Source organism: Xiphophorus hellerii, chromosome 1, assembly GCF_003331165.1.
Source record: "Xiphophorus hellerii strain 12219 chromosome 1, Xiphophorus_hellerii-4.1, whole genome shotgun sequence".
Classification (NCBI taxonomy): domain Eukaryota; kingdom Metazoa; phylum Chordata; class Actinopteri; order Cyprinodontiformes; family Poeciliidae; genus Xiphophorus; species Xiphophorus hellerii.
The window spans coordinates 25,988,040-26,013,860 of record NC_045672.1 but is presented as its reverse complement, the minus strand read 5'-3'; the positions used below and the strand labels follow the sequence as shown (position 1 = coordinate 26,013,860).

Genomic DNA, 25,821 nt, shown 5'->3' with positions numbered 1-25,821 from the left:
ATAATTTGTGAAAAGATTGATTTCCTCCACCTCCTCCCTGACCTACGATTGAAATTAATGCTTCAAACAAAATCAACCTATCAGAGCCAGGAGGCGGGTCTTAGCACTGTCAATCACTCATGTACTCAGTGTGCTCATGGTGGAAAAACAACTTTCAGTGACAGAAAAACCATTCACTGATGGTTATGCTAACTAGTGTTAGCACGGGGTGATTGACAGCTCTAAGCCCCGCCTCCTGGCTCTGATTGGTTGTTTCTAATTAGCACTGTGAGAAAGCAGAGGGGCTTGATTTTTTTCAGAGACTATCTGTCTCATACCATACTCATACCATAGTGACAGTTTAAGCAAATATATATAAAATATATAAACATTACAAAAGTTACGGCAGCTTTAAAGCCTGGTTGACCACAGCAGAGGAGCGTATCGTTGCTGGGTCAGACTGTAGCGGGCTGAGAAAAGCTCAGTCCTCTCAAAATAAAACGTATTCTGCTGTTTACTGAGGGCAGAGCACATGTTTTGCAGCTAATATCATAAGGCATCGGGGGGGAAGCCTCCCCCTGACTCAGCTCCACTTGGGAAATTTAAACAACAAACAAAATATCAGCCAACACAAGCTGCTCCTAATGATGACTCAGAGGCCACAAATCAACCAATTTACTTGCATGCTCGTGCATCAGGAAAACACGACTTCGGCTTCAGCTTCTGTTTGTGGCTTTTATAAATAGGCTGTCCTGGGCCAGTGGAAAAGTGACATACACGTGCAGACAGACCCACACGCACACACACACAGAGACGCAGCGGTCGGTGGCTGCTCGCAGCGCTGCAGGGCCGGGGGCGTCTCTCTGCTCTCTGGAAGCCCCGCTGCAGCTGCTTCCAGGGTGTGCCAAGTTTCTGCATGGGGGCAGGACATGACAGGAGGCCGGGTGGGGGTAGGGACGGATCCTGGCTGATGTGAAGACAGAGAGGGTCTCTTCTGCGCGTCGCTGAGACACACAAGGGCGACTTCAGTGTGCGGCGGGACAGAAAGGGCAGGACGGCCGCAGCGCATCGCAAATATATTATTTTTTCTTTCTCTCTGGGCTTTTTTTTTTCTCCAGAGAATCCACGCAGGCCTCGGTGTGGAGATGCAACCTCGTTTAGCTCTCATTATGTCCTGATTAGGGGATGCTACAGAGGAGGAGGGGACCAGACACACACACACACACACACACACACACACACACACCCACATTCAGACGCAAGCCTTTCACCGAGTGCAGCCAGTTTCAAAGGAAACACTTAAACGCCATGTGCATTTTCCTGTTGCTTTCTGTTGCCATGTCAACTGAAATCTGTAAAATGTTTTTCATTTCTTCACATAAAGAAACGCGTCCCGTATTGTTATCAGGCCTGACGCTGGACTGACCGACAGCCGCTCAGCTGACGGACAGAAACATGTTTGTTTACCTTCAATGATGCGTTTGTTTAACAAACAACCCCAAACTGATAGCGGCAGATAGATATGTTGATCAGTTTTATTGTTTCATTGTTTCTGTCTCTCTTGTTTTTGATAAATTGACCTGCTTTATCTTTAATCTGCACCATTGGTATTTTGGTTTTCAACTCACTTAATTCACACTTATTCCTAAAAAGAAAAGAAAAAGTCAGTTTCACTCCCTGTTTGGTCTTTAGACAAGTTTAATTCCAGGTTGGAATGTGTCTGTGGTTCTAAAGCATTACAATTTTAATTTTATGAAAGTTTTACAAACAAAACTAATTTACCAAAATTCACAAACTGTTCTTAAAAGAAGTTGCATGTACGTAGTGTAAGAGGCAGATTTTTAAATAAAGTTGACATAAGTTCATCTAGATGCCTCAAAAGCAAATGGTCAAAAGATCAAAAGGCAATTTCAGCATCAAGTTTTTTAGACTTTAAGACTCAAATTAATTTAAAGCAGCTCCAAAGATAGTGTTGTACTCAAATGAGCTGGAATTTGATTAGAAAAAGCAGAACAAAATCTAAAAATGTGAGGAATTTTGTATTGAAATCTGAAGGAACTCGGCTTTCAGCTGCAGTATTTCATGCAGCCATGCCCTGCAAAGGATAGTGACGGGAGCTGAAAGAGTCAGTCTGTTCAGCATCTGTCCCACAGCCGCTGCAGGAACAGGGCCTGAACTTTGTCAGACTCCTGGCAGCCTCTGGATTAACTTTTTGAACGGCTGCTGTCAGACAAATACAACTGCAATTAAGTACTTTATATGATTGCAATGACAGTAATTGTTGTTTTTAAACTTATTTTGTATTTTTCCATATTTATTTTTCACAATGATCTTCACTTGAGCTGGTGTGGAACTCTGATGTAATGATAACGTGTAGTAAATATATTTTGGTTTTGTTGTATTTACACAAAAATGTAAACAAGATTTTCAACATTGTAAAATTAGCACAATAAAAACAAAAACAAACATTATTTGTTCTTTTCTATATTGACTGAATTTTAGTGAAGTCCGATGTAAAGTGAACTGGTTAATGTGTATTGTTGGTTAATGTATTTATAGAGCTAAAATAGAGGGAGTGCTTCTTTTGATGTATTTAAGGTGCAGGGGGAAAAAGCATATTTTTCAGTATTTTACCTTCTGATCATTACAAAATTTGCTAATTTTGATCTCTATATGGATGTCCTTTAGTTTCTACATCATAACTAAGTGTTTATGTACTTTGAACAGAAAGAGCGCACAGCAACAGGTAGGGGAGGGCAGAAACTGTATCACTCTACAGTCTGTACAGCCAGAGAAAACTCAGGTGACTCCAATTCTTTATCTTGTAAAAAGAACTTAAAGTTTATGTGGTTTTGAAACCACAGTATTATATAATTTATATAACCTGATCTGTTGTACGCTATTACAATGAAATGGCAGACATCCATTAAGCTAATCGCTAGCTTGTAAAGTGGCTAATTTTCTGCAGTGGACTGCGTGTATTTACGGTTCAGCATTCGTAGGTTTTTCTTCGGAACGTAACTCCGAATTATTCACGGAAAGTTCTGCCTAATTGTGGATTTATTTGGTAGTCATATGTAAAAATAACCGATAGAGAATGCAGCTTAGGAAGCTAAAATATCTAGGCGGCGGCGCAATGCTACTTAACACGCTATTGGCGGACGTTTGCAAAGTAGCCAATCCAGGAACGGCATTCATTGTCCATGGCGCTGATTGGCTGAAGAGTGTAGCCAGTGAATCCCTTAGCTACGCTCTAGAACCAATCAGCGAATACTGAACCGTAAATACACGGAGTCCACCGTAGCGAATTAGCTTCTGTGGCAATGCTAAGATGATTTCCGCTGTGTGTACTAATGCCTATTAAAGTATATTTGGTGTTTGAACTAATAAAACAATCAAATTAAAGCGTTTTTAAAAGAGGTTAGGGACTGTGGAGGCAATTTTACTGCTGTAAAAGAACTTTGATCCCTAACCCCGTGAATACCAGGGATAAACTGAATTTATTTGCTGTGAAATTTGAAGATTTCCATCTGCAGTTAATTGAGCACCTTTTGGTTTAAAATGAGTTCAGCTGAGTCTTCTACTGATCTTTCTTTTCAGATTTTTTGGCTCTAGGTGCCTTTAATGAATAGTAAATTGAATGGAAATAGGTTGGAGAAAAAAGCAAATAGCCTGAGCTCAGAAGTAGAACTCAACTGAATCCCCCTTTTGCAAATCTTTTATTTAAAATAAATTGCCTTATGATTAAGAATTAACAATTGAAAAAAATTCTATCAGCTCTGTCACAAAAAGAGGTTTTCCAAGTGCTGGATTCAAAATGGCATCTTCTTACGAAAACAAAGGTTTGTCCTGGGACGTCCCCTCCTCGCTTAGAAATCACAATGGCGGTTCCCAATCTTTGTCCTGGAAATTAGGCACCTAAACGTTGGCGCCTCACGTCAGATGGGATGAGGAACATCGTCATTATTATCTGATTAATTAGTCCGAATTTCCCCTGAGGGCCCGTCTTTTATGGAAGGGCCGCAGAGTCAAAAGAATACTGGCCCTATTAGCCGGCAGCATTTGCATTAATGCTGTTTTTGCATAGTGGATCTCCGGCTCTTTTGTCCTGCATTTTTTATTACTTTGTTTCTTTTGGTCTGGCGGAGCTGATTAGGAGCAACACATGGTAAAATGCTCCTGTGGCTCTCAAAAGGATTCACACCCAGTTAAAATTCAAAGCTTCTGAGACTAGGAAAAATTCATACTAATCATTTTCACTTTTTTCTCATTCAATTTGAAATATTCTGTACCATTCAACAGAAACACAAATTATGTTGGTGGAAAACATAGCATGAAAATAGCAGTAATACGAGGTTACGTGTGTTTGGTTGCCAAATTCTGTATTTAGTCTGATAGCAAATGTCGTCCAAATATATTGAATTATTAGGGTGTGAAATGGGACAAAAACAATGCAAGTGGCCACTACAGTGGTCAGGTACAAACATGTTTCACATGGGTGTGGTTTTCTTTTAATGATGTGCCAAACACGTCTTTGGACATTGTGGCATAAAAGTTTGATACTTTCAGATCATAACATATTTATCTGAAAGGTTTTCAAAGATTTTAGCCAAACCTGTTTTTTTTCTTAGCAACTTTTTTTAAATTTTTGTAAATGTAGAACACGATCAGCGCTTGTTGAAAACTTTTACAGGTCTTTATTTTTAGTTATGTTGTTTCTGCCTGAAATCTTGGTTTGTCAGTTGACTCATGTGTCACATTAACGGTGGAAAAAGTTTGAAATGGATTTTTTAATGGTTTGAATTTCATAAGTTTTGGTTTTTACCACCGGTGTTGTCCAGACCTGCTCTGAGTTTGGACGAGGCGAACTCTGGCTGGAGGTGAAATGTGTCAGTTTGATAGCAGGAACTCAAATTGATCGTTTATTTCATTTTCAAAGCAGTCAAGTAAATCGAAGTTTAAGAATTTACTTGGAAAAATTCATTTAGCGGAAGATAAGTGCTCAAATTTTTTTTCCAAAGTTAGCAAGGCGTTAAGCTAAAAATTAGCTCCGCTATTAGCGCTTTAGCGAAGGCATCCACTAGTAAGATTTTTTTGGGACAGTTGGACTGTTTTTTTTTTCAGATTAATGAGATTAGTTAATCTGAGATATAAAATCGACAAGACAATTTGTGACAACTGATTTATTTGTTTTTCAGTTGACTCATACACAACATACGTCACATTAATTGTGGAAAAAGTTTGGAAATTATTTTTTAATGGTCATTATTGTCTGATTAATTAATTGAATTTCATAGGTTTTGGTATTTTAACACAGGTGTTGTCCAGAGCTGCTGAGCTTTTCTGTGAACATGTTCAGTGGTGGATGAATTGGACTCTCACTGGAGGACTTAAAGATGAAGATGGGTCAGCGGGAGAGCAGGAACTCAACTCAGATTGAAAGTTTGTTTCATTTAGTCGTGTTTACAAAACAACTAAGTAAATCAAAGTTTCAGAACTTATCTGGAAAAGTTAACTTTGTGGAAGATAAATGCTGTAAACACTTTCATAGTTTGCAAAAGCACTAAATACAAAATTAGCTCTGCTACTAGCGCATTAGCAGATTAGCGAAAGCGGTAAAATTCCTCTGGGACAGTTGATTTTTTTTTCAGGTTAGTGAGATTAACTTGGAGATATAAATTTGACAAGACCATTTATGACAACTGATTTATTTGCTTTTTAGTTGACTCATACATCTCTTTAAAAATGGAAAAAGTTTGAAAATGATCTTTTTAATGGTCTGAATTTAATAAGTTCTGGTATTTTACCACAGGTTTTGTCCAGAGAGTTTTCCTGATGTTGGAGCAGGAGCTCAGCTCAGATTGATCTGGAAAGTTTATTTCATTTGTTCGTGTTGAACTTAAACTCGGACTTACAGTAGGTGCGTGATGAAATCCATACTGAGTGTGTGTGAGTGTGTGTGTGTGTGTGCGCAGGGAAGGGGGGTCGCCGATCGCCTGCTCTGTGTTTCCTCCCTTCAGCGCTCTCTCTGTTGCCATGGAGAGACCGTTCTTTGCTTTCCCATAGGAGGAAAAATTAACACCATTTTTAACTGGCCCGGGGGCCTCCCCCCCGTGTGGGAGATAGTCTTGAGTTGTGCTGCCACGTGCACGCGCGCGCGCGCTCACACACTCCTTTTAAGACGACAATAATCTTCCCGCTGTCATTTTTAATACCTCTGCGAGGCCAACGTTTAACGAACTGGGACAGAGTAATGATGGCCTGAAAATGCCGAGGTGGACTCTGGGATGTGATGATGTATGAGGAGAGTCATTTACGTGGCGTTTTCTTTTTTTAAAGTCGGGGACTGGAACATAAACAGTGGCTGTCTGCAGGGGCCAGTGGGATACTGGGGATGTCACACACTCCATCAAACATCCCTCATCGTGGGAGCTGCAGACAGAGACGCACACACACACACACACACACACGCACTCTTACGTGGGACAGTGAGGTCGAGCTCGGTGCACCTAATGTGGATTTAATGACGGGGCTTTATGAACTGAAGCCGAGTGCAGAGCATGATGGTGAAGAAAAGGAGAGGGAGTGGTTTCATATGTACATGAATCTGTGCACACTCTGTCATCCCTGATTTCAGTCATGAAAACCTTCATGGAGCACTGTACACAACAAACACACACTGGCTATTTTTAAAGTGGTCACTATGGCTCACTACCCAGGGCGGACTGGTCTAGGGGTGGCCCAATTCTGCTCTAGACCAGTGGTGTTAAAAGCTGTGATTGTCTATAATATTGGTTTTTTTCTTAATAAAAAATGCAAAAATAGGTTTTATGTTAACTGTTTTATTGTTATTTGCTCAACACTTTATTTTAATGGGGACATATAATGCAAAATTCACATTTTGCACATTTTTAAACTTCCATTTGGGCCTCAACTGCTTCTTAAAAAACAGACTAACACTTAAAAAAAACCTGTTTGTTTATTTGGCAAAATGTTAATATTTTTTGTTGTCTGAAAAACAAGCCATATTGAAAATCTCCTAATTTATTAAGTCACACTGCGCAGGCACCGTTCCATTACCTAGCAACACCAGCAAAGCCCAGCCTGTTACCTAGCAACCCAAGCTGAGTTCCAGCACATTTGGTCAGCTGGAGGTGCTGTATAAAGGCTGCCAAAAAAGACAAGTGTTTTGTTGTTGACTTACCATTCAGAAACCACTTGTTGCATTCTAGTTGGTTGTGCAGGAGGCCCTACTAATGCTTTTCAAAGAAATACATTTGTGTACTTGTACATGTGCTTGCAGCTGTTTTTACAAGTGAGTGTATTTAAAGTGAGAAGAGGCCCTAAAACATCTCAAAGTGGGCAAGATTAAAAAGATTAAATCTAAGAATGGTTTTGCGCAAAAAATTTTATGAACATGTTTTGTAAAGCCCATTAACCAAGGAAGCATAATAGGTCACCTTGAAAGGGGAGAAACATGTAAAATTGACTTTTTTTGAGCTTTACATCATGTTATAATTTTATTCCCTGATTGTAAACACAGTTGGAGGGTTACCGTACTTTGCTCTTTTCATGCATGTTTAAGAAATCCTTTAATCTCCATGGCAACCATTCAGTTGTGCAAAACGCCTGGTCGGACCTAGCTCCGCCTTCAAGGTGCAGCTCCTCCTTAGACCTGCAGTTTCTAAGTGTCTAAGCTCACGGCCTTAGACACAGCCTAAACAGAGCAGCCTAAGTCGGCTCCTTCAGACTAGCTAGTAGCAATTAGCAAGCACCTGGTGGAGCTGCGCATCAGCTGAGCTCATTTTACTACGTCTCAGTGAAGTAGCTTGTATGATGAGCAAGCTGTTATACAAGCTTGCTTGTATAAAGCAAACGTTATTAAAGGGTGAATAGAGGAGCAATGTGGTGACTTTCGGAAGGCGGAGTTTCAGAAAGAGCAGGAGTTTTTAAAGAGACACAGACCCAATTTCCAGCCGTTAAATTACAAAGTCACATGTATTTTAAGTCATATTTGATATATACAGCATTTTTATAGCAACTGAAGGTAACATATTTACTTCATTGTGCTATAAAATGGTGCTATGTGTCTGAAAAATACAGCTGCTTTAAAAAAACAGGATGTTTTAAGCTTCCTGCGGGGAGGGAAGCTGTTGGTGGGGCAGAAGCGTTCATAAGAACCAGGAGAAACGAGGTCTGTCCCATTTATGTGTTCATTAGCTGGTTGACAGATTTACTGCTGGAAAACGGGACTTTAAGAGGTGACCTGTTGTCACATCTGCAGTGAGATAATCTGAGTCATGAGGTTTGTTGACACAGCCATCTTTACTCCCCTCCTCTCTGAGCACACACACACCTGAACACACACACAATTCCCTACTGTTAAGCTACTTATTGTGCAGCCTTCTCATGAGAATAAAGTCTCCATCTATCTGCTTCTTGACTTTAAAAAAAAGTTCGGTTCAAAGCTTCATTTCCTGCCTTTCTGATCTTTGGCTCGTCACACTCGCAATTTCTTGTGGGTCTCGTCGCGCCGCGGCGGCGTGCCTTTGTGACCCAGCTGCTTCCCCTCCTCTTCCTGACCTGCCTGTGTGCAGGACTGCTCCTCTCTCCTCGCAGCTTCAATGTGTGTGTGTGTGTGTGTGTGAGAGAGAGAGAGTGCCAGCGGGGGTGGGGGCAGCAGACTCAACCCCTCCAGTCTCCTAGCAACAGAGCGGTTTGTTGCGGGACGGGGGGGAGGCGCAGGCGATGGGGGCTGGTTGTACAGCGGCTGGGGAGAGCAAAGTCCTGCGGGATTAGAAAGCTGGAGAGGAGGAAGGAGGGACAGAGTTTTGCTGTGCTGTTGGTGATTAGTGATGCTACCATGTGTCGTTTGCTCCGTAAAGCGGCGTGCTGCTGAGGAGGCTAAATGTCTGCAATGCTGCTCAGTGGCGCAAAATATGGGTTTGCACTAAATGCGACGCAAAGGGGCGCTACGCTAGAGGGGGCGCCAAAAACAATGGTGGAAATGTTATTTCTATTCAGCAATTTCTGCATTTGAAGAAAATGCAGAAAATTCATGCATTTCTGCATTTTCTTAATGCGTTCAGAATTAAGTATTTTTCAGACACATAGTAACATATAGCCGATTTATCGACGCCAATTTCCTTAATGTGGGAGATTGGTGATCGGCTCAAACTTAAATTTGAATCCGATCTAATTTACCTCAGCAAAGATCTAAAAATCATCCACTGTCCTCTTCTGCTCTCCTGTGAGAGACGTTTGACTGGCAGACCGGCCCACCGGATCATGTCTGCACGTTTGCAGGTAAGAATAATGACCTCACTGTTACCAACTCAGCGACTTTCTTGCTACTTTTATCAACTTTTCAGACAAAAAAAAATTGGCATCGGAATCAACAACTGTAATTGGCGATCGACCAGAAAACGGCAATGTTACCTATAAAAATCATATATGAGATATGACTTAAAAGAAGTTTGACTGCGTAATTTAAATGCTTTGAAGTTGGGCCTCTGTCTCTTTAAAAACTCTTTCTCTTTCTGAAACTCCGCCTTCAGGACGCCATGACAACATGGCTCCTTTATTAACCCTTTAACAGCGTAGCACTGAGAAGCAGCTCCTGTAATGAGCACAGCAGACACACAGTTCCACCAGGTGTTTGCTAATTGCTGCTGGCTAGTCTGAAGGAGTTAGGGAGTCATGAAGGAGGGTGGCCTTGAAACCGCAAGCTCTTAGGAGGAGCTGCGTCTCGAAGGCGGAGCTAGGTCCACCCAGGCGTTTTACACAACTGAACGGTTGCCATGGAGATTAAAGGATTTCTCAAACATGCATGAAGAATCAAAGCAACACTCCAGGTATGTTTTTCATGAGGGAGCAGCATTATAACATGATGTAAAGTTGATTTCACACAGCACTGCCCCTTTGTATTAATTTATAAATGATACGATCAATAACAGAGGTGGGGGGCCTGGGGCCTATAATCCACCTCAAAGTGTATAGTTACGGCCCTGATGCTGCTCAACATCTGAGATATTTCAGCTTCTGGCCAGAAAACCTGCTGAGGTTTAGCTGAATGTTTGCCTTCGCTGCAGATTTGTGTTTATGTTTCAAATTTCTTTTTTAGGCAAAAAGAGAAGACTTCGTATGAAACCTTCGTTTCTTTTAAGCTCATATTGCATAAGCTTATTTAATTGAGTCATATTTCTTTATTGCTTGTTTTGTTGCTGTGTTTGTAATTTATTTCTTTGTTTTATCAAAAAAGCTCTCTAGTAAATGAGATCTGTTGTTTAAATGAAGCAACCTGTATAAATGAAGGTCAAATGAAGATAGAGATAAAAACAAACAAGAAACTCATTTATTCAGAAGGACATGAGAATTTTGATTTAAGTTATAAATATTTGTTTTTGAATTTTATTATTACTTCTTTTTTAAATTTCTTAAATTATTTTAATTGGTAGTTTGCTTTAGGTTTTTGTATCATTTTAAAATATTATTTAAATTTTTTGTCTTTGTTTTTTTTTCTTTTCAACAAATGTTTAAAAGAAATTCATAATTTAGTTTAAATTTTTCTATTTATTTAATTCTGTTTTGACTTGTTTTCTAATTTTGAAATTTGTCATTGTAGTTTTAATAATTTCCATTTGCATTTTTTAAAATCTTTTTTACTTTTTATAAAACTTCTTAAGAAGAAGAAAAGTTTTTTGTCAATTTTTGAGATACTAATCTGCTGGTCCCAGTTGTAAAAACAATACGTTGTTACCATGGTTACACTTCATAACAACGTAAACACATTTTTATATTATGAGACAGATAATTTGTGAAATAAAATCACGCTCATAATGTAATATTAGGTTGTTTCTCCACCATTAGCACAGCTGCAACTTGTACATGAGCATGACTGAGAGCGCTAAGACCCTCCCCCTGGCTCTGATTGGTTGTTTCTGACAGGGAGCATTTACAGACGGCTGTAGGACCTCAGGAAGGAGCTGGATTTTTTTTCACAAGTTATTGTGTCAGGACATAGTTACAATTTTAACATCTAAAAAACATATCTTTAGAAAAGTTACCTACTGCAGCTTTAACTTTGTTCTGTTTTAAAGTTCCAGTGTTATTGTATAATGTAGTTTCACCACCAAACCAATAGGTGGCAGTAGGTACACAGAATCATCGACTAAGGATGTGTAAAAAAAATGTAAAAAGATTCTTCATCAAGTTGTCCTGGAGTGATGAAGCATTAACTTCTTAACTTATTTATCTAATTTCTTAATTTTGTTTAATTTTTTCTCTTTTTCCTAATGTCTTTATCCTGGATTTCTACTCCCATTATTTTCCCCAATTTTCTAATTTAGTTTTATTTTGTTTTAATTTCTTGTGTTTTTTTCTAACATCTTTGACTTGGATTTCTAATGACCAGTTTTATTAATTTTTTGGCACATTTTTTATCAACTTGATGATGTCATTTCCTGTTTGAATACAAACGTACTTCCTGTATTGTTCATGGCTTTAGAGTGTTTTAAGGACAGGAGTTAGTAACAAAACAAACATCGACCATGATGAAGACCTAGTTTGGTCTTAACTCTTTGGTCAGTCTTGTTTTTGTTCCCACTGCCCTGTAAAATATATTTTTTAAATCACTGTAGGTTTTCCTTTGATTGTTGCTGGAACCAGCTTGAGTTGCATTTTATTTACTTCAAGAAAGTTGAGTCCATACCTCAATAAACATCTTATGTATTCATTCATTTTGGGTTTTCTCACAGTATGCTGAATATATTATCATCTCTTACTCTTCAGCAGACAAAAGCAAGATACTCAGAGAATGATTTTTCCTGCAGGTTTATTAGAGAAAGTTGCAAAAGCGTTGCAGATGCTGGTCTCAATCTCTTGACTCCAAACCAGCAGGATTGGTGTGTTGTGTATCGATTGAGGTCAGAGAAAATGCTCCCAGCTGAATATCCTGTGTGTATGTGGAATATTTGGTGGAGGGATGCAGCAGCAGCAGCAGCAGCAGTGGGGATGTGGGTGCACCGCACACCCCACAGTCGTATGAGATTATCCAAATCCAGCGTGAATGGATCTGACACCATTGTCCCGAGCAGAAGCAGCAGCAGCTTCGGCGGCGGTGATGTCACAGGGGGAAAAAAGATGATGATACCTCCAAGAGCGATAGATTACAGCTGTGATGAAGAGGCGGAGGGTCACTATTATTTCATTTATTATCATTACGTGGCGGTCCGTGCTGACAGGACGGAGGGGCGGGGATGGGATGGGGGGGAGTACTACGGAGAGAGAGAGAGGGAGAGAGGGCCGGATTAAAAACAAACCCGTTCTGTGAGCTGGTTTTAGTTGCCATGGTAACGATCATTACCTCGCACTTGGGAGAGCAGGAGCAAGAAGGGAGAGAACAGGAGGAGAGGGGAGTTGGTGGAGGGGAAAGAAAGAGAAAACGACCGGGATGGGAGCTGCTGCGGGATGAAGGCTCGGGAGGTTAGCATGTTAAGTTTTCAGTCACAACTTCCAACTTGGATCCAGAAAATGTCAGTTTTCATCTGAGATTTTGAGGGAAAAGAAGCACTTTACGAAGCTTAGCACCTGCTGGGACAGCCGCCCTATGCTTGACAAAATCAACATGTGAGAGGGAAAGGTGTTTATGTGTATGGAGATCCCCGTTAGCATCAGCTTCTTCCTGGAGTCAACTTGCATAAAAAACATTAGCAGAAAGAAATCTGACTTCAAATAAAATATAAAAGGTGACCAATTATGTTTCCTTGTACAGGTTATAATAGGTCTATGGGCGATACAAAAGATGAGCAAAATTATTCTAAGATAATGAGATTTTAGTCTGTTTTGAGCTCCTTTCAGAATAAGTTGTTTTAGGGTCTCTTGTCACTTCAAATCCAAATAATCTGCTGCTGGCCACGCACCCCCCAGTCCCCCCAAACTCAACATTTTCACTCACACATGAAAATGGCTGCAAACAGATACGCAATTATACAACTGTACATCTTTGAAAAGCATAAGTAGAGCCTCCTGCACAACCAACAAGAATGCAACAAGTGGTTTTTGAACGGTAGGTCAACAACAAAAAAACATTTGTCTTTCTCAGCATCCATTGTAAAGCACATACAGTGGTAAAACCAGCTGACGAAAGGTGCTGGAGCTCCGCCTTGGTTGCTAGGTAACTGGTTGGGCTCTGCTGGGGTTGCTAGGTAACGGCGCAGTGGAGATTTTTGAAACTGCTACTTTTCCAGACACCAAAAAACATTAACGTAATGCCAAAAATCAGCTGGGTGGTTTGTAGAAGCGCTTAGACCTTTTTTAGAAGCTGTTGAAATCCAAATGGAAGTAGAAAAATGAGCAAAATGTGAATTAAAATAACACAATTAATCTTCTAGAAGTTATAAAGACAGACAGGCTTTAGTTTGAGATAGGGAAATATGTTAAATTTCCCTGAAATAAAAAAAAAAGTATACCTTCATTTCACTCTCATGTAAAGCACAGACATTCATAAATACACAAATATTAACTCCTTCTAACCCCACGTCCACTGGATTGGACATAATGTACATTTCTGAGTTTAAACCAATAAATTTCAACGCTTCTTGTTACCGATTAGTTTCTTAGAACCAATAACACTGAAGTTTGAATCTTAATATAAGTGAACTTCAGCACAAGCTTTGTACTGAAACTAGAGATTGAGAAGGAAGTGTTTACTTTCTATCAAAAACACAAATATCAGTAATAAAATTGCTCTTGGTGTAATTTTAAGTATTTCCAGTGATGGAATTTGAAGTCATTATTTTATCATTAAATTGCAGGATATTTTTCAAAGCTGAATGTCCAACCCAGTGGACATCAGGAGTTGGGATACACTAGCCAATGCCTAATTATTTAGTGTTACCATGCAACAAAAAAAATAAATACATCTGAAAGCATTTTATAGCTTATTTGTGATTTTACAATTCATTTGGTTATTTCTATGTTTTTATTCACATAAACTCAAACTTTATTGGAAAAGCTTTATTTCAATGAAGGTGGTAAACATTTGTTGATAAAAAATAATATTTTTTGCTCTGTAGATAAAAATCTGTTCTGAATGGGTTAAACTAAATTATTTTCATAGTATATTGTCAGTTGTTTCTTAACTCATCCAGTCATCCATTGCTCTGAACATTGCTAGCTTAAGCTAGTTTTACATCTTAGCAGAGTGAAAGTCCAACGATGGGACCAAGAGTTGTTTTAGAGGAAAACATGCGGGATCGGAGGCGCTGAGAGCCCCATGTGGTGCTGCGGATGGAGCCTGTTGTCCTGGCGGTGTGTCACATGACCTTCTGCCCGGCACACCTGCCCGGGAGAAATCAGTGGCAGTTTCTATGGCGACAGGGTCAGCAGTACGGGAGGCAGGATGGCTGCCAGAGGTGGTGGTAGGAGGGACTGCTGGTCTCGAGCCGTGTCAGTGGTGTTATTTTTAAACATAGCAGAGATGAGGGGATGGTTGCAGACCCAGCCGAGGATGAGACTCCTCCAGAGGATGGAAAGAAGAAGAAAAAAAATCTCAACTCGGCCGGAAGATGGACACTTTATTCTGTCTGCGTCCGCATGACCTATGACTCACGTGTCTTTAAGGTCACGTTCACACAGCTATCGATGATCAATTCTGATTTTTTTTGCGTAAATTGAATTTTTTATTTTGTATTTTTTGCGTGGTCGTCCATAATACTAATAAAACCCGACGGCAATCAGACTTCCGTGTCAACTTACGTACCTAAAGCGCCCCGCATGCGCAGAAGAACGGCGACGTCACGCAGCAGCGCACTGTTTACGGAAGTAATACTGGATTCTGCCGTCTGTGGATCAATTTTAAAGTTTATTCAGCAGTATCATCACTAGGTCATAACATCACGAATGAAGCTAAGGGGGAAAAAAGCACAATTTATTAAAAAGCAACGGTTTTTTGTGGAGTATTACCTTCAACATCTGTAGGAAAGTTTGCTTGTATGTGTAGTCGCAACCAGCAGCGGTTTGACTCTAATGCGCTTTAGTGACACGAACATATTTAATAAGTTCATAATTATAATTTTCAGCCATTGTCCACATCCAGATTTACGGTGGCTGAGTTTTCTGGTGCAGAATTGTGATGTATGTCAAAACAGTCGGATCTGCATCCGACTTTGGTACCACACATGAAGTAGCACAGATCGGATTTCTTTGGGGGGTGAAAATATCAGAATTGAGCCGTTCAAACTTCCATGACAAAGTCTGATATGGGTCACATATGGGCAAGAAACAAATTTGGTTCGGATCTGTATGCTGTGCAACGTAACATCATACTAGAGCACACGTGTCAAACTCAAGGCCCGGGGGCCAAATGTGGCCCATTGTAGCTTTTTATGTGGCCCTGTAGACTGTAGACACCAAATTACATCAATTTCTCCAGTTTTTTGCCATCATTAAAATTTATGCAAAATCAATAGATCCCTGCATTTTTTCGTATTAGTCTATAAGTTCATTGCAAATTTCTACACAAAGCGACCGCTAACTCCCACCTGTAGGTGGCGGTATTTCTTACTTTTGTGACATTTTTGCTTCTGCCTTACTTGATGCCGAGTTATAATTTGTGATCAATATAGAAAGTGACAAAAAGTCACATTTAATGTCATTCATAAGTGCAAATATTTCTAATTTAGCAGGACAAAAACTGATTTTGATGCAAAAAGTCACAGAAACAATGTGAAAACATGTTCAATATTCAATTTTAAGAATGTGATGCAGAGACAGCGGTTCATTATTTTATCAGTTTTGTTAATGGGTTTTCGCAATACATTCTAGAACATTTATGATCTTGATATGACCCAAAATAAAAATGAGTTTCACATTCCTGTCATGATTTACACTGACCACAGGCCTGACTACGAACTGAACTCTTGCTTTCGTTCGCATTTTCAGTGTTCGGATGGCAATTCGGCCCAGGACAACCCCTCCCTGAAGCGGGTCGCCGTTGTCGAGGACTTCTTCGACATCATCTATGCCATGCACGTGGAGATGGGCGCCGACCCGGGCCGAGCACCCAAACACGCAGGGCAGAAGAAAACCTACAAAGCGGTGAGTTAAAACACCAGCATGGATCTAAAATCAACTGCACACTCACATTCTGCTTCCTTTTGTCCCGTCCGCGGTCTTCAGTATGAGTGGTTCGGTTTCTGCTGATGGAAAAACAGGACAGTAAGCACATCCTGCCCCAGTTGGCTGCAGGTGCACAATTCAAAACCACATTCAGGAAAAAATAAGAGGTTGTCCATGCACGAAAAATGTGCAATCTCCCAGATTCGTCGATTTGCCTGACCTACAAGATTTACTGAAACAGTTGCCAACTATCTCTAAATGCAAACCCAGTTGGGACAGAAGGGAATTATATGAATTTACTGATGAAATTCAGGCCTGAAGCCTCTCTTTAAACACATTTGAAGATGTAAAATCCAGAGAAAAAGTGATAAAATTCAAAGATGAGTGAGAACTGCTTCGTTATAAAGTAAGTAAACAGTCGTGTGAAGATTAAACATTTTTGCCCCATACATCCTGCACCTCACTTCCCTGACACGGCCCTCATTTTCACACAAGGAATTGAATTTAAAAAACACACAAGGACAGAATTATACATACAGACTCAGACGTCATAGTCTGTATGTATAATTCTCGTGCTGAAACTATTAACTGTTTCAGCACCAGAATCTTTAACGATTGATTAATCGTTAACTGGAGTATACAGGAAAAGGCCATTTGCTGAAAGAACAACAAAGTTAAGGCAGTAATTAGGCCAAAATTATACAAATATTTTGCATTTAAGATAAAAACAACTTTGTAAATATTTTTTACCCAGAGCTTCTGAAGTCGCATAGTTTTAGCTTCACCTGATTGATCTCATAGTAAGCATTTTGTATTCATTTATTGAGGTATGGAGGCCTGTCCCAATAAACAACAAATCAGTTCATTGCACGATGAATGAAAACAAGCTCAATAATTTTCATTTGCAAAATTTATTGCTTTTTTCTTTTCTCTCTTTCTACCAAAAATTGGATGATAAAACTCTTCAGTCTGGTGCTTTGGTCTCAAATAACCTTTTTTCTTGAAGGATAATTTTGCTTACAGAAACTTCCTAATTCCTTTTATATGTTGTCTCTGTTATTTTATTTATTTTGCATATTCAAAATCTTTTCCACTTCCAGTGTTAAGTATTTATTAGAGTTTTAGGTTTATTGATTTTTCAGAATCTGCTCTTGCATTATTAAGGCATTACTGTTATATTACTTGAAAATGATCTCAAAATAACAATATTAATTTATTACTGACATGCCTAAATATGTATACAGCTCTGGACAAAAATAAGAGCCCACTCCACTGAAAAGCTCCTGGTTATTCCACCAAATGTTTATTTCTGTACTTCTCCTGAGTTAAAATATTAGTATTGTTGTTTCTAAATGAATATGAATTTGTTTTCTTTGCATTATTTGAAATCTGAAAGAACTGCATCTTTTTGTTATTTCTCATTTTCTGCAAATAAAAATACAATTTCTGCTTGGAATTTCAGAGACATGTTGTCAGAAGTTCATAGAATAAAAGAACAATGTTCATTTTACTCAAACATATACCTATTAAAAGTAAAATCAGGGGAACTGATCATTTTAAGTGGTTTCTTAATTTTTTTCCAGAGCTGTATATATATAAGTATATATATATTTATCTTCTAAAGAATCCAGATCAACATTGGTTAGTCGATGTAACTTGATGATCAAATGTGGTTCAGGTCCTTTAAAACCAATTCAACAGCCCTTTAATTGAGCAGTCCTCTTGCTGTCCCCCTGGCTCTACCACCCTGAGTGGAGAGCCATATCAACCACATCAAAACCACCAATTAAAGATGAGCAACATCAACCTTTCGTCCTATTAAGTAGTTGCAGCAATCTTCTCCTCCATGTGGAGTTATACGTCTCCCGGTTATCTAATGCTCCTTGGTGATAGACGATGGTTGTAAAAGTTTGCAGGAAGACTACCAGTTAAAATTTTATGAAGATGCAGACGCGATGGAGGCCATTTTTAATCCACCGTGGAACCGGCGGTGAACTATATGATATTTTTCACATTTAAAGCAGAGAATAAGACCAGCTCTGGGAGTATAATGTTTCATTTATAACATCAGGAGTTACCAGGGTAACAACCAGCAGAAAAACAAAGTACTTATGATGCTTTTTTTGTGCTACATAGTCCATATTTCTGGAACAAAGGCAGTCTGTTATCATGAAATCAGAGTTGTGGTCTTATGGTTGCATGTGTTGCCCTGACGGTGCAGCAGCAGATCTTTGTTTCCAGCCTCAGAGGTGCAGATGGGAGTATTGGGGTTGTTTAGGGTACCCCCTCCTCTCCTTCTACTCCACCAGGAATTAAAAAAAGAAAAAAAAATCTTCCTGCCCTGTAGAGAGGTCCTGTCACGTCTCATAGAGTGTACCCTTTTGAGGAGGCAGCATCTCTGGGGCAGGGCATAATATGGAGCTGTCACTGTGGCCTTCTGGGAGGTGCACGCTCCTCTGGGTGGCCTTTCCCTCCCCGCTGCCTCAAGGGGCCGTGAAGGGAGGGTGGGATGGTGGAGGCGGGCTGAACGGGACGGTGGGCACCCCCACCGCCTTCTCCATGGTCACGTGAAGGTCGCATTTTGCAGGAAAACGCCAGAGGGGGGTGACGCGGGGAGGGTGGCAAAGCAGCGGAAACAAAAACAGTGAAGGAGATGCACCTGAGGAAGATGGAGAAAACACAGGGTTTAAAAACCTTGAAAATGCTTGAATTTTAATTAGGTGTTTTCAAGGTTTGGAAAGTGCTTCATATTCAAACTGCACATTTTTGCAATAAAGTGAAATCTAATGTTTGATTAAAAAGCCTACATCTGGAAAACGTTCTTATATTTTTAATAAAAACTTTTCTCACTGTGTGACTTGTCTTAGGTCAGCTAGATTCACCATAATTATTTCTATTTGCTAAATGCCAGAAAACATAATTGATTTAATTATTAATTTTTAAAGATTATTATCACTTGTGGCCTTTATTTTGAAAGTAAGCCAACAAGTAAGGGAACAGAGAGAAGGAGGAAACGACATGGGCAAAGGTAGGAGGGGAATTCGTCATGCCAGATCATCTTTTAGAATTTTTTTTTATAACTTTCTTTGTATATTGTAATTAAGCTTTTAATTTGAGCAGGAAGATCATTTGCCTTGATACAATTTGTTTGGATTGTTTCAATATAATGAATATTTACCACTCTTAATGGCTCAATGCAGTGGCGCCAAACGGTATGCCATACATAGGGGCGCTGCGCAAGAGGGGCGCCAAAACAATTACTTAAAAATTATTTCTAGTCTCCACTTTCGGTATTTAACAGAAATATAGAACATTTCTGAGGTGTATATGAGCACGTATACACCTCAGAAAATACAAAGTTGCTCACCTTCTTAATGAATTATTGATTTCTGTAATTGAAATAAATGTTAAAAGTTAGACAACATAATAAAAATATGGAGAACATAATATTTTGTTAATTTTAGTTCACCTTGCCTCTTTTGTAGAATGACAGCAGTATTTATGTCGGATATCAAAATCGGCCAACATTTTCATATTTACGCAACCCAAACAATTGCTTTAGTGTAGTTTAGAAAATTAACCGGTGATAATAATACTTTTTAAAAGTCAACTGGGCAAAAAATTACATAAAAATCTGTATTTTTATCATCAGTTAATGAAATCCCCCTGATATCATGGACAGAATGTGAAAAGTTGACAAGTACGAGGACGTTTGTGTTATGCTAATAGCATTTAGCCTTCGTTGAAAACTGATTAGCGGAAGTGAGAGCGGTGTGCAACACACATAATTATCCGGTCGGAACACACGCAGGGTTGCCAGATTTTTGACAGTTTCCGACGTAAAACCCGGCCAACTAAAAAAAAACAAAACAAACAAAAACCCCATCTCGAATCATTCGATAAGTCGTCACAGCTCTAATGCTGAATAAATAAATGACAGCGAATCGAAAGTGTCTTTCTTTAATACAGCTGGATTGTTTTTAAATCCAAAGTTTGGTGCTGAAAAGGTTTGAAAACTTACCGTGATAAGTGCTTCAATTTTGCAGAGGTAAAAGTGTACAAACCCTGGCGGAAAGGATTCGGAACTGGGTCGTCGGATTGCTCCGGTTCCGGCCTGAAGGGAGGATTCCTCTCCGTGTCATGTTGAGATAACACCTAAATCTGAACCCAAACTTTCACACGAACATAAAATAAAATGAAGAAAGAAAACCTCCTCCTTCACACAGTTGTAGTTCATCCGCAGTAACCCTCGCTTCTCCCCCGGCGCAGATAGCTGAGACCTATGCCTTCCTGCCCAGAGAGGCGGTGACTCGGTTCCTAATGAGCTGCGGAGAGTGCCAGAAGAGGATGCACATTAACCCCAGCACCGCGGAGTTCAAAGGTAAAAGCATCATTAAACACCGCTCCGTTTTTAACACCAATCACACAAGTTTCTTAACGCCGATTCTTTCACACAATGACGCATTTATTACTTAATTATGTGGCAATAAATCATACAACCAGACTTCTCTGATTTATAATCGTGTTTACTCTATTAGGGCGCCTTAGCAGCATGGAGGGTAAGTTCTTCATCATCCTGTCAGACATTAAAATGAGCTGAAATAATCTAATGTGTTTGAATAGTTTCTGAATGGAGTTCCCATTAAATAAAACATGCGTATATCCATCACTGACATGATGTAACAAAGACTCGAGAGGATTGGCTCGCTGGGATTGTCTGAACCGCTGAAACGTGATCGCAGAGTCCCTCTAGTGGCCCGAGTGGGAACTGCAGAAACCTGCCGCGCCATTGTTTCCTTCCAGGTGTGACAGGCTGACAACAGAGGGTTGAATTTCTGCCTAACAATTCAAACTCACCTTTAAGATGCTGCCTGAACTGTAGTAAAGAGACACTTAGCTTAGACTGTGTTTGCTGCTGAGCTGAGAGGAAAACTGGCCGAAGCAGGCGTCAAGGAAAAGTGTTTCTCTGGTGCGCAGCAGCTTCGTTCCTCTGTGGCTTTTGTTCTTTGCTCTTTTGTGAAATTTTAAGACATTTTCACAGGTAAGCAGGTCTGGACTGCAGGTTTATTTTTCTGTTTAGGAGTCGTTCTGCTGTGTGTCTCATGTGTGGAGTGGAGTTTTGTGTCGTCAGCCTGAGGAAAGCAAAGGTGTGTAGTATTTGAATAAAAAAAAAATCCTTTTGGATCTTGTAATTGCATTTTTTCTGACTCCATTACATTTATTGATGAAGAAAAAAAAATCATGGTTTTTACCTTGTCCTCCTGTTAAAATTACATCAGAAAAATTACAGCAATTTGTTATTTAATCAGTTTTTTCTTTATCCAATAAACTTTAGAGCAAACGTTTGGCTGTGTTTTAAACTGAAAGGCCTTCTGTTGTCCTGTTTTCGGTGGAAAATGCAAAATAGAGAGAGAAAAGGAGACAGCCTGGAAAAAGAAAAGCTTGTGTCCAGGATGTGTGAGATCAGCAGAGATGTCAACAGCTCAATTTCGTGTCCATTAAGTATTCTCAAACAACATGAGTTTTTTCAACATTAGCATGTTTTTATTAAGCAAATTTATTTTTGTAATTCCAGTTTGCGCAATTTTAAATGTGGCTTATGACGTATGAACAGGAGAGAATGAATGATAGCCGTGTAGAAGATGACCAGATGCTGCTGGCGCAGGTTGAAGGAAGTATAGTGAGGCCTTCTGCAAAAGCACACAATCTTACCAAATATTTTTTACTCTAGTTTATAGTGCAGATAACTTAGTGCACCTGAAACAAGACAAAACTAAATTACAAGTAACTTTTTAGCAAGATATTGGAACTTGTTTTAAAATAATTCATTAATATTGATGAAAAACTTCTAGTTCCACTGGCAGATTATTTCACTTATAAGATGGGAAAAATGTTTTGTTATAGGAGAAATAATCTGCCAGAGGAACTGATAAACAGTCTAGTATGAAGATATGTCACTAAAATTTAACTCTAGCTTGATATTAAATAATTATTTACTTAAAATAAGCTCATATCTTGCTGAAAAGTTACTTTGAAGTTAGTTTTGTCTTTATTTCATGCAAACTAAGATATTTGCAATAGAAACTAGACCTTTTTTTTTTTTGCTTTTGCAGTTTGTTCTTAAAAGTTTTAAATTTTTTTCCCAAAATGTTACTCAAGTAATTGTAACCACCCATTGACGATAGAGTGATTTATCTCTGTATTCATGGAAGATGTGTGTTTTTGCTGCTTTTCTTTGTTAGAAAATGACCGACCCACCTCGCTGGTCCCCGACCTCATCGACTACAACATGCCTCTTACTGCCACCTACCTGAAGCAGATGAAACTGCAGTGCATGACAGCCACTGAGAGGGTGAGTGAATCTTCACATGCAGCAGCAAAATGTATATAAATAAAAGTCTTTAGGTTTATTTTCCGTTAAAGCTGAGGGAAGAGAAGACTCTCTGTGCAGCTGAATCAGAGACGATTCCTCTCTAACTTTGGGTTGAACGTTAAACGAGGGGAGCAGCCCTCCTGCTGGGAGGAGGAGCGATGTGTAGAGGATTTAGGGAAGCTTTTATGACAGTGACGTCACGTGTTTAAGACCCTCCCACGTGTCGCTGCTGTGACAGAAACACTCAAGAACTGCTCTCACTGAAGTGCAGGGAAGCAGCACTTGGTCATGATGGTGTAGGCCTGAGTCTCGAACAGTTAGGATTACACAGTCAGGATGAGCCGGACTGGGATCTGTGGGTGAGTACAGGGGAACCGATTCCCATCATTGAGTTTTAATGGGACAGGTTTTAAATAATTAAGCTTTCAGGGTGGGATGTCAGCATTTCAGGAGACCTGGAGGAATGTAGTTTAAAGCTCAGAATGCTGCAGCTTTTCTTTGGAAAAGTCTCATCGATGCTTTTAAGATCTAGATGTGATGCAGAAAACTAATGTTAGAGTGAAATTTTGGAGAAATATTTTCATACTACATGGTTCATCATCGACTTCACGTGGAATATTTGTGATACATGTGCAAAGGATGCTGTAATCTTAACCTTTCCTAATGTATCAGTTGTCGATTCTTCCAAATCCTGGATATTAATGTTATGTTGAGTCGTTGTGATTAGAGACTCTCCTTAATCCTGCACGGCTCACTTGGTGCCTAATAGAGCCGTCAGTGAGCATTCCAGTCATCCACAAACCCTCTCAGAGCGGGATGGACTCGTATTCCCAGGGGTCCGGGCCTATTTGTCTGCTCGTGTGAGGGGAATGAGACGGCAGCACGTATTTCTGCTCCCTTCCAGCCGCACAGTCGTCGCTGCGCTGCCTGTGAGCGAGACGCCAGCTGACACAGAACGGAGTGAATGCGGGTCGTTTGTAAGCAAACCGGCCCGTTCCCCCACCCCGTGTTGAAGAAGCTTTTGTTTTTGGTTTTGTCATGTATTTTTGAAGGTCGGGTCAGATTTGGAGTTGTTAAGCTTGGGTTTCCAAAACCTTACCTCAGTGATGGACTCGTGTTTTTTGTTGTGGTACAACAAGCATCTTCAGGGTCCCTGCATAGCGGAGTTAAAAATAGCAATGCTCCAAGAAACATAGTTAACCCCAAGACTCCTGCAGACCCTCTTATATTCTCCTAATCCTCCTGAAAGCCAAATATTAAATTTCTATTTTCTGGTCTTGAACGAGCTGAAATATTTTCTTACTATACTTGCCTGTATCAATCAATCGATCTTTTTTGTACAGCACAATTCAGCCACAAGATAGTTCAAAGGGCTTTAAATCGCACAAATACAAAACTAAAAAGCCATAAAAACACCATACAGTCACCAATTTGAGAAACTACCAACAAACATCACTATAAACATCAATACACATCAAATATGTTGATCAATACTCACTTTATTATGTTTAAAATGGGATTTTGGAACAATTATTTAGTAAAACAAGGGAGTTTGAAGAAAAAAGTTGTAGTGCTCAAACAATTAATCAGAATATTCGTGATTAATCGATTATGGAAATAATCGCCAAATAATTTAGTAACTGATTAATTGTGAACTGAAGTATACAGACTATAACAAACACAGTTTTGCTGAAAGAGCAAAATAAAAAGTAAAAAAAAACACCATTCAATCACCAATTTGAGAAGCTAGTAGCAAACATTATTAATGCCATCATTATAAATATCCATACACATCAAATATGTTGATCAATGATCCATTTATTAATATTTATTATAAATTGGGATTCTAGAGCCATTATTTTTTTGCAAGTAATTAGTAAACAAGAAAGTATGTGGTAAAAAGTTATAGGGCTAAAACGATTAATCAGAATAATCGTGATTAATCAATTATGGAAATAATTGTCAACTAATTTAGTAACTGATTAATTGTGAACTGAAGTATACAGACACTCAGAGCAGTATTTAAGCCACAAATGAAAAAATATATACATACATTTTGTATTTAAGATAAAAAATAAAAAAAAACCTTTTCTGTAAATACCTTCTACTCAGAACTTCTCAAATGACATAGTTTTAGATTTACCTGATTCAAATTCAGTATAAAAAATCTCCTATTCATCACCTTTTGCTATCCAATTATTAACGGGTTAATAAAAAAAAAACATCAACAGATCAGCCCTACACTGTAAAAACGTTAAATCAAGCCATAATGCATCAGATTTTCACGTTGACTATAAAAGAATTTTTTTGCTGCTTTGCTACAAATGATCAAGCGTTCACTAACGGAAGGATAGGCAGTAACATGTTTACTCTGTTATTTAAAAAGGCATTAAATTATTTGTTTTTTGCACATTTTTAATGTATTTCTAATGCATAAATTTGTGATTAAATTAAATTATGTTCCAGAACTAGAAGAAAACCTATTATAATCAGAGAAGCAATAGAATAAATCATATCCTGGTCTGTGCTGAAGTCCTAGTCAAAGTCCAGACCTGGTCTCCATTTAATCAAACTAAGCTTTGGCTACTTTTTGCAAAGAAGACTTGAAGTGAATATTTGGTTGTATTTCTGAGTTGCTTCCTGCTGCCTGATCAGGATGACAGTTCGGTGAGCAGCGAGGACATGAACAACGCTGAGCCCGGTTGGGTCGCAGCGGAGCAGCCAGCAGTGCCTGAACCGAGCCCACCCAACGGGGAGCGGGTCAGCAACCCGGCCGCCATTGTCAAAGAGGAGGATGGTAAGAGGACAGAGTGAAACATGTATTAAATCCAGTTTTAGATTCATTTATCAATATATTTTAAAATGACAGATGGAGAAAAAGGGAAAAGGAGGAAAAAATAAGGAGAGATAATAATAATAATAATAATAATAATGTTCGCTTTTTGATGAATAGCAAATTCTCAAATTTGCCAAATGCTTTTGTAAATTAATAGCCACTTTGCACATAACTTATCAGCAAAATATAACAGCTTGTTTTAAGTAAATAATATATTAATGTTGATGAAAACGGCAGATTATTTCGCTTATGGGAAAAATGTGAAATAATCTGCCTGTGGAAGCAGTCATTTGTTTCCACAAGTATTAATGAATTATTGCCGCAAAGAAAGCTGCTATATTGTGCTGAAAACTTACTTCTAAGTAAGTTTTGTTTTATTTTAGGTTTAGTAAAATACTTGCATTAGAAACTAAACCAAAATTATTTTGTTTTTGCAGAGCAGGTCTAACTTTTCAAATTTAAACGTCTTCCTAAGCGTTTTTGCTTTACCACTTTTGTTTTTTTATATCTTTGT

General features: G+C 39.1%; 1 protein-coding gene and 1 long non-coding RNA gene across 3 annotated transcripts in view; one reads left to right on the top strand and one right to left on the bottom strand.

The window, feature by feature from the left end:
• The window catches only part of nol4la (nucleolar protein 4-like a), a 39,096-nt gene that overhangs the window by 4,116 nt on the left and 9,159 nt on the right, over positions 1-25,821 (top strand). For both annotated transcript variants that reach the window (XM_032550375.1, XM_032550295.1), the window contains exons 2-5: positions 15,922-16,077; positions 20,368-20,479; positions 22,341-22,450; positions 25,127-25,268. In XM_032550375.1, the coding sequence (XP_032406266.1) occupies positions 15,922-16,077; positions 20,368-20,479; positions 22,341-22,450; positions 25,127-25,268 (520 nt within the window). The remainder of the gene's footprint in view (positions 1-15,921; positions 16,078-20,367; positions 20,480-22,340; positions 22,451-25,126; positions 25,269-25,821) is intronic.
• Positions 18,139-20,408, bottom strand: LOC116711072 (uncharacterized). The gene is made up of 2 exons (XR_004337163.1): positions 20,120-20,408; positions 18,139-18,757 (listed from the first exon to the last, which is right to left on the bottom strand). It is a non-coding gene; the product is annotated as an uncharacterized LOC116711072 (long non-coding RNA).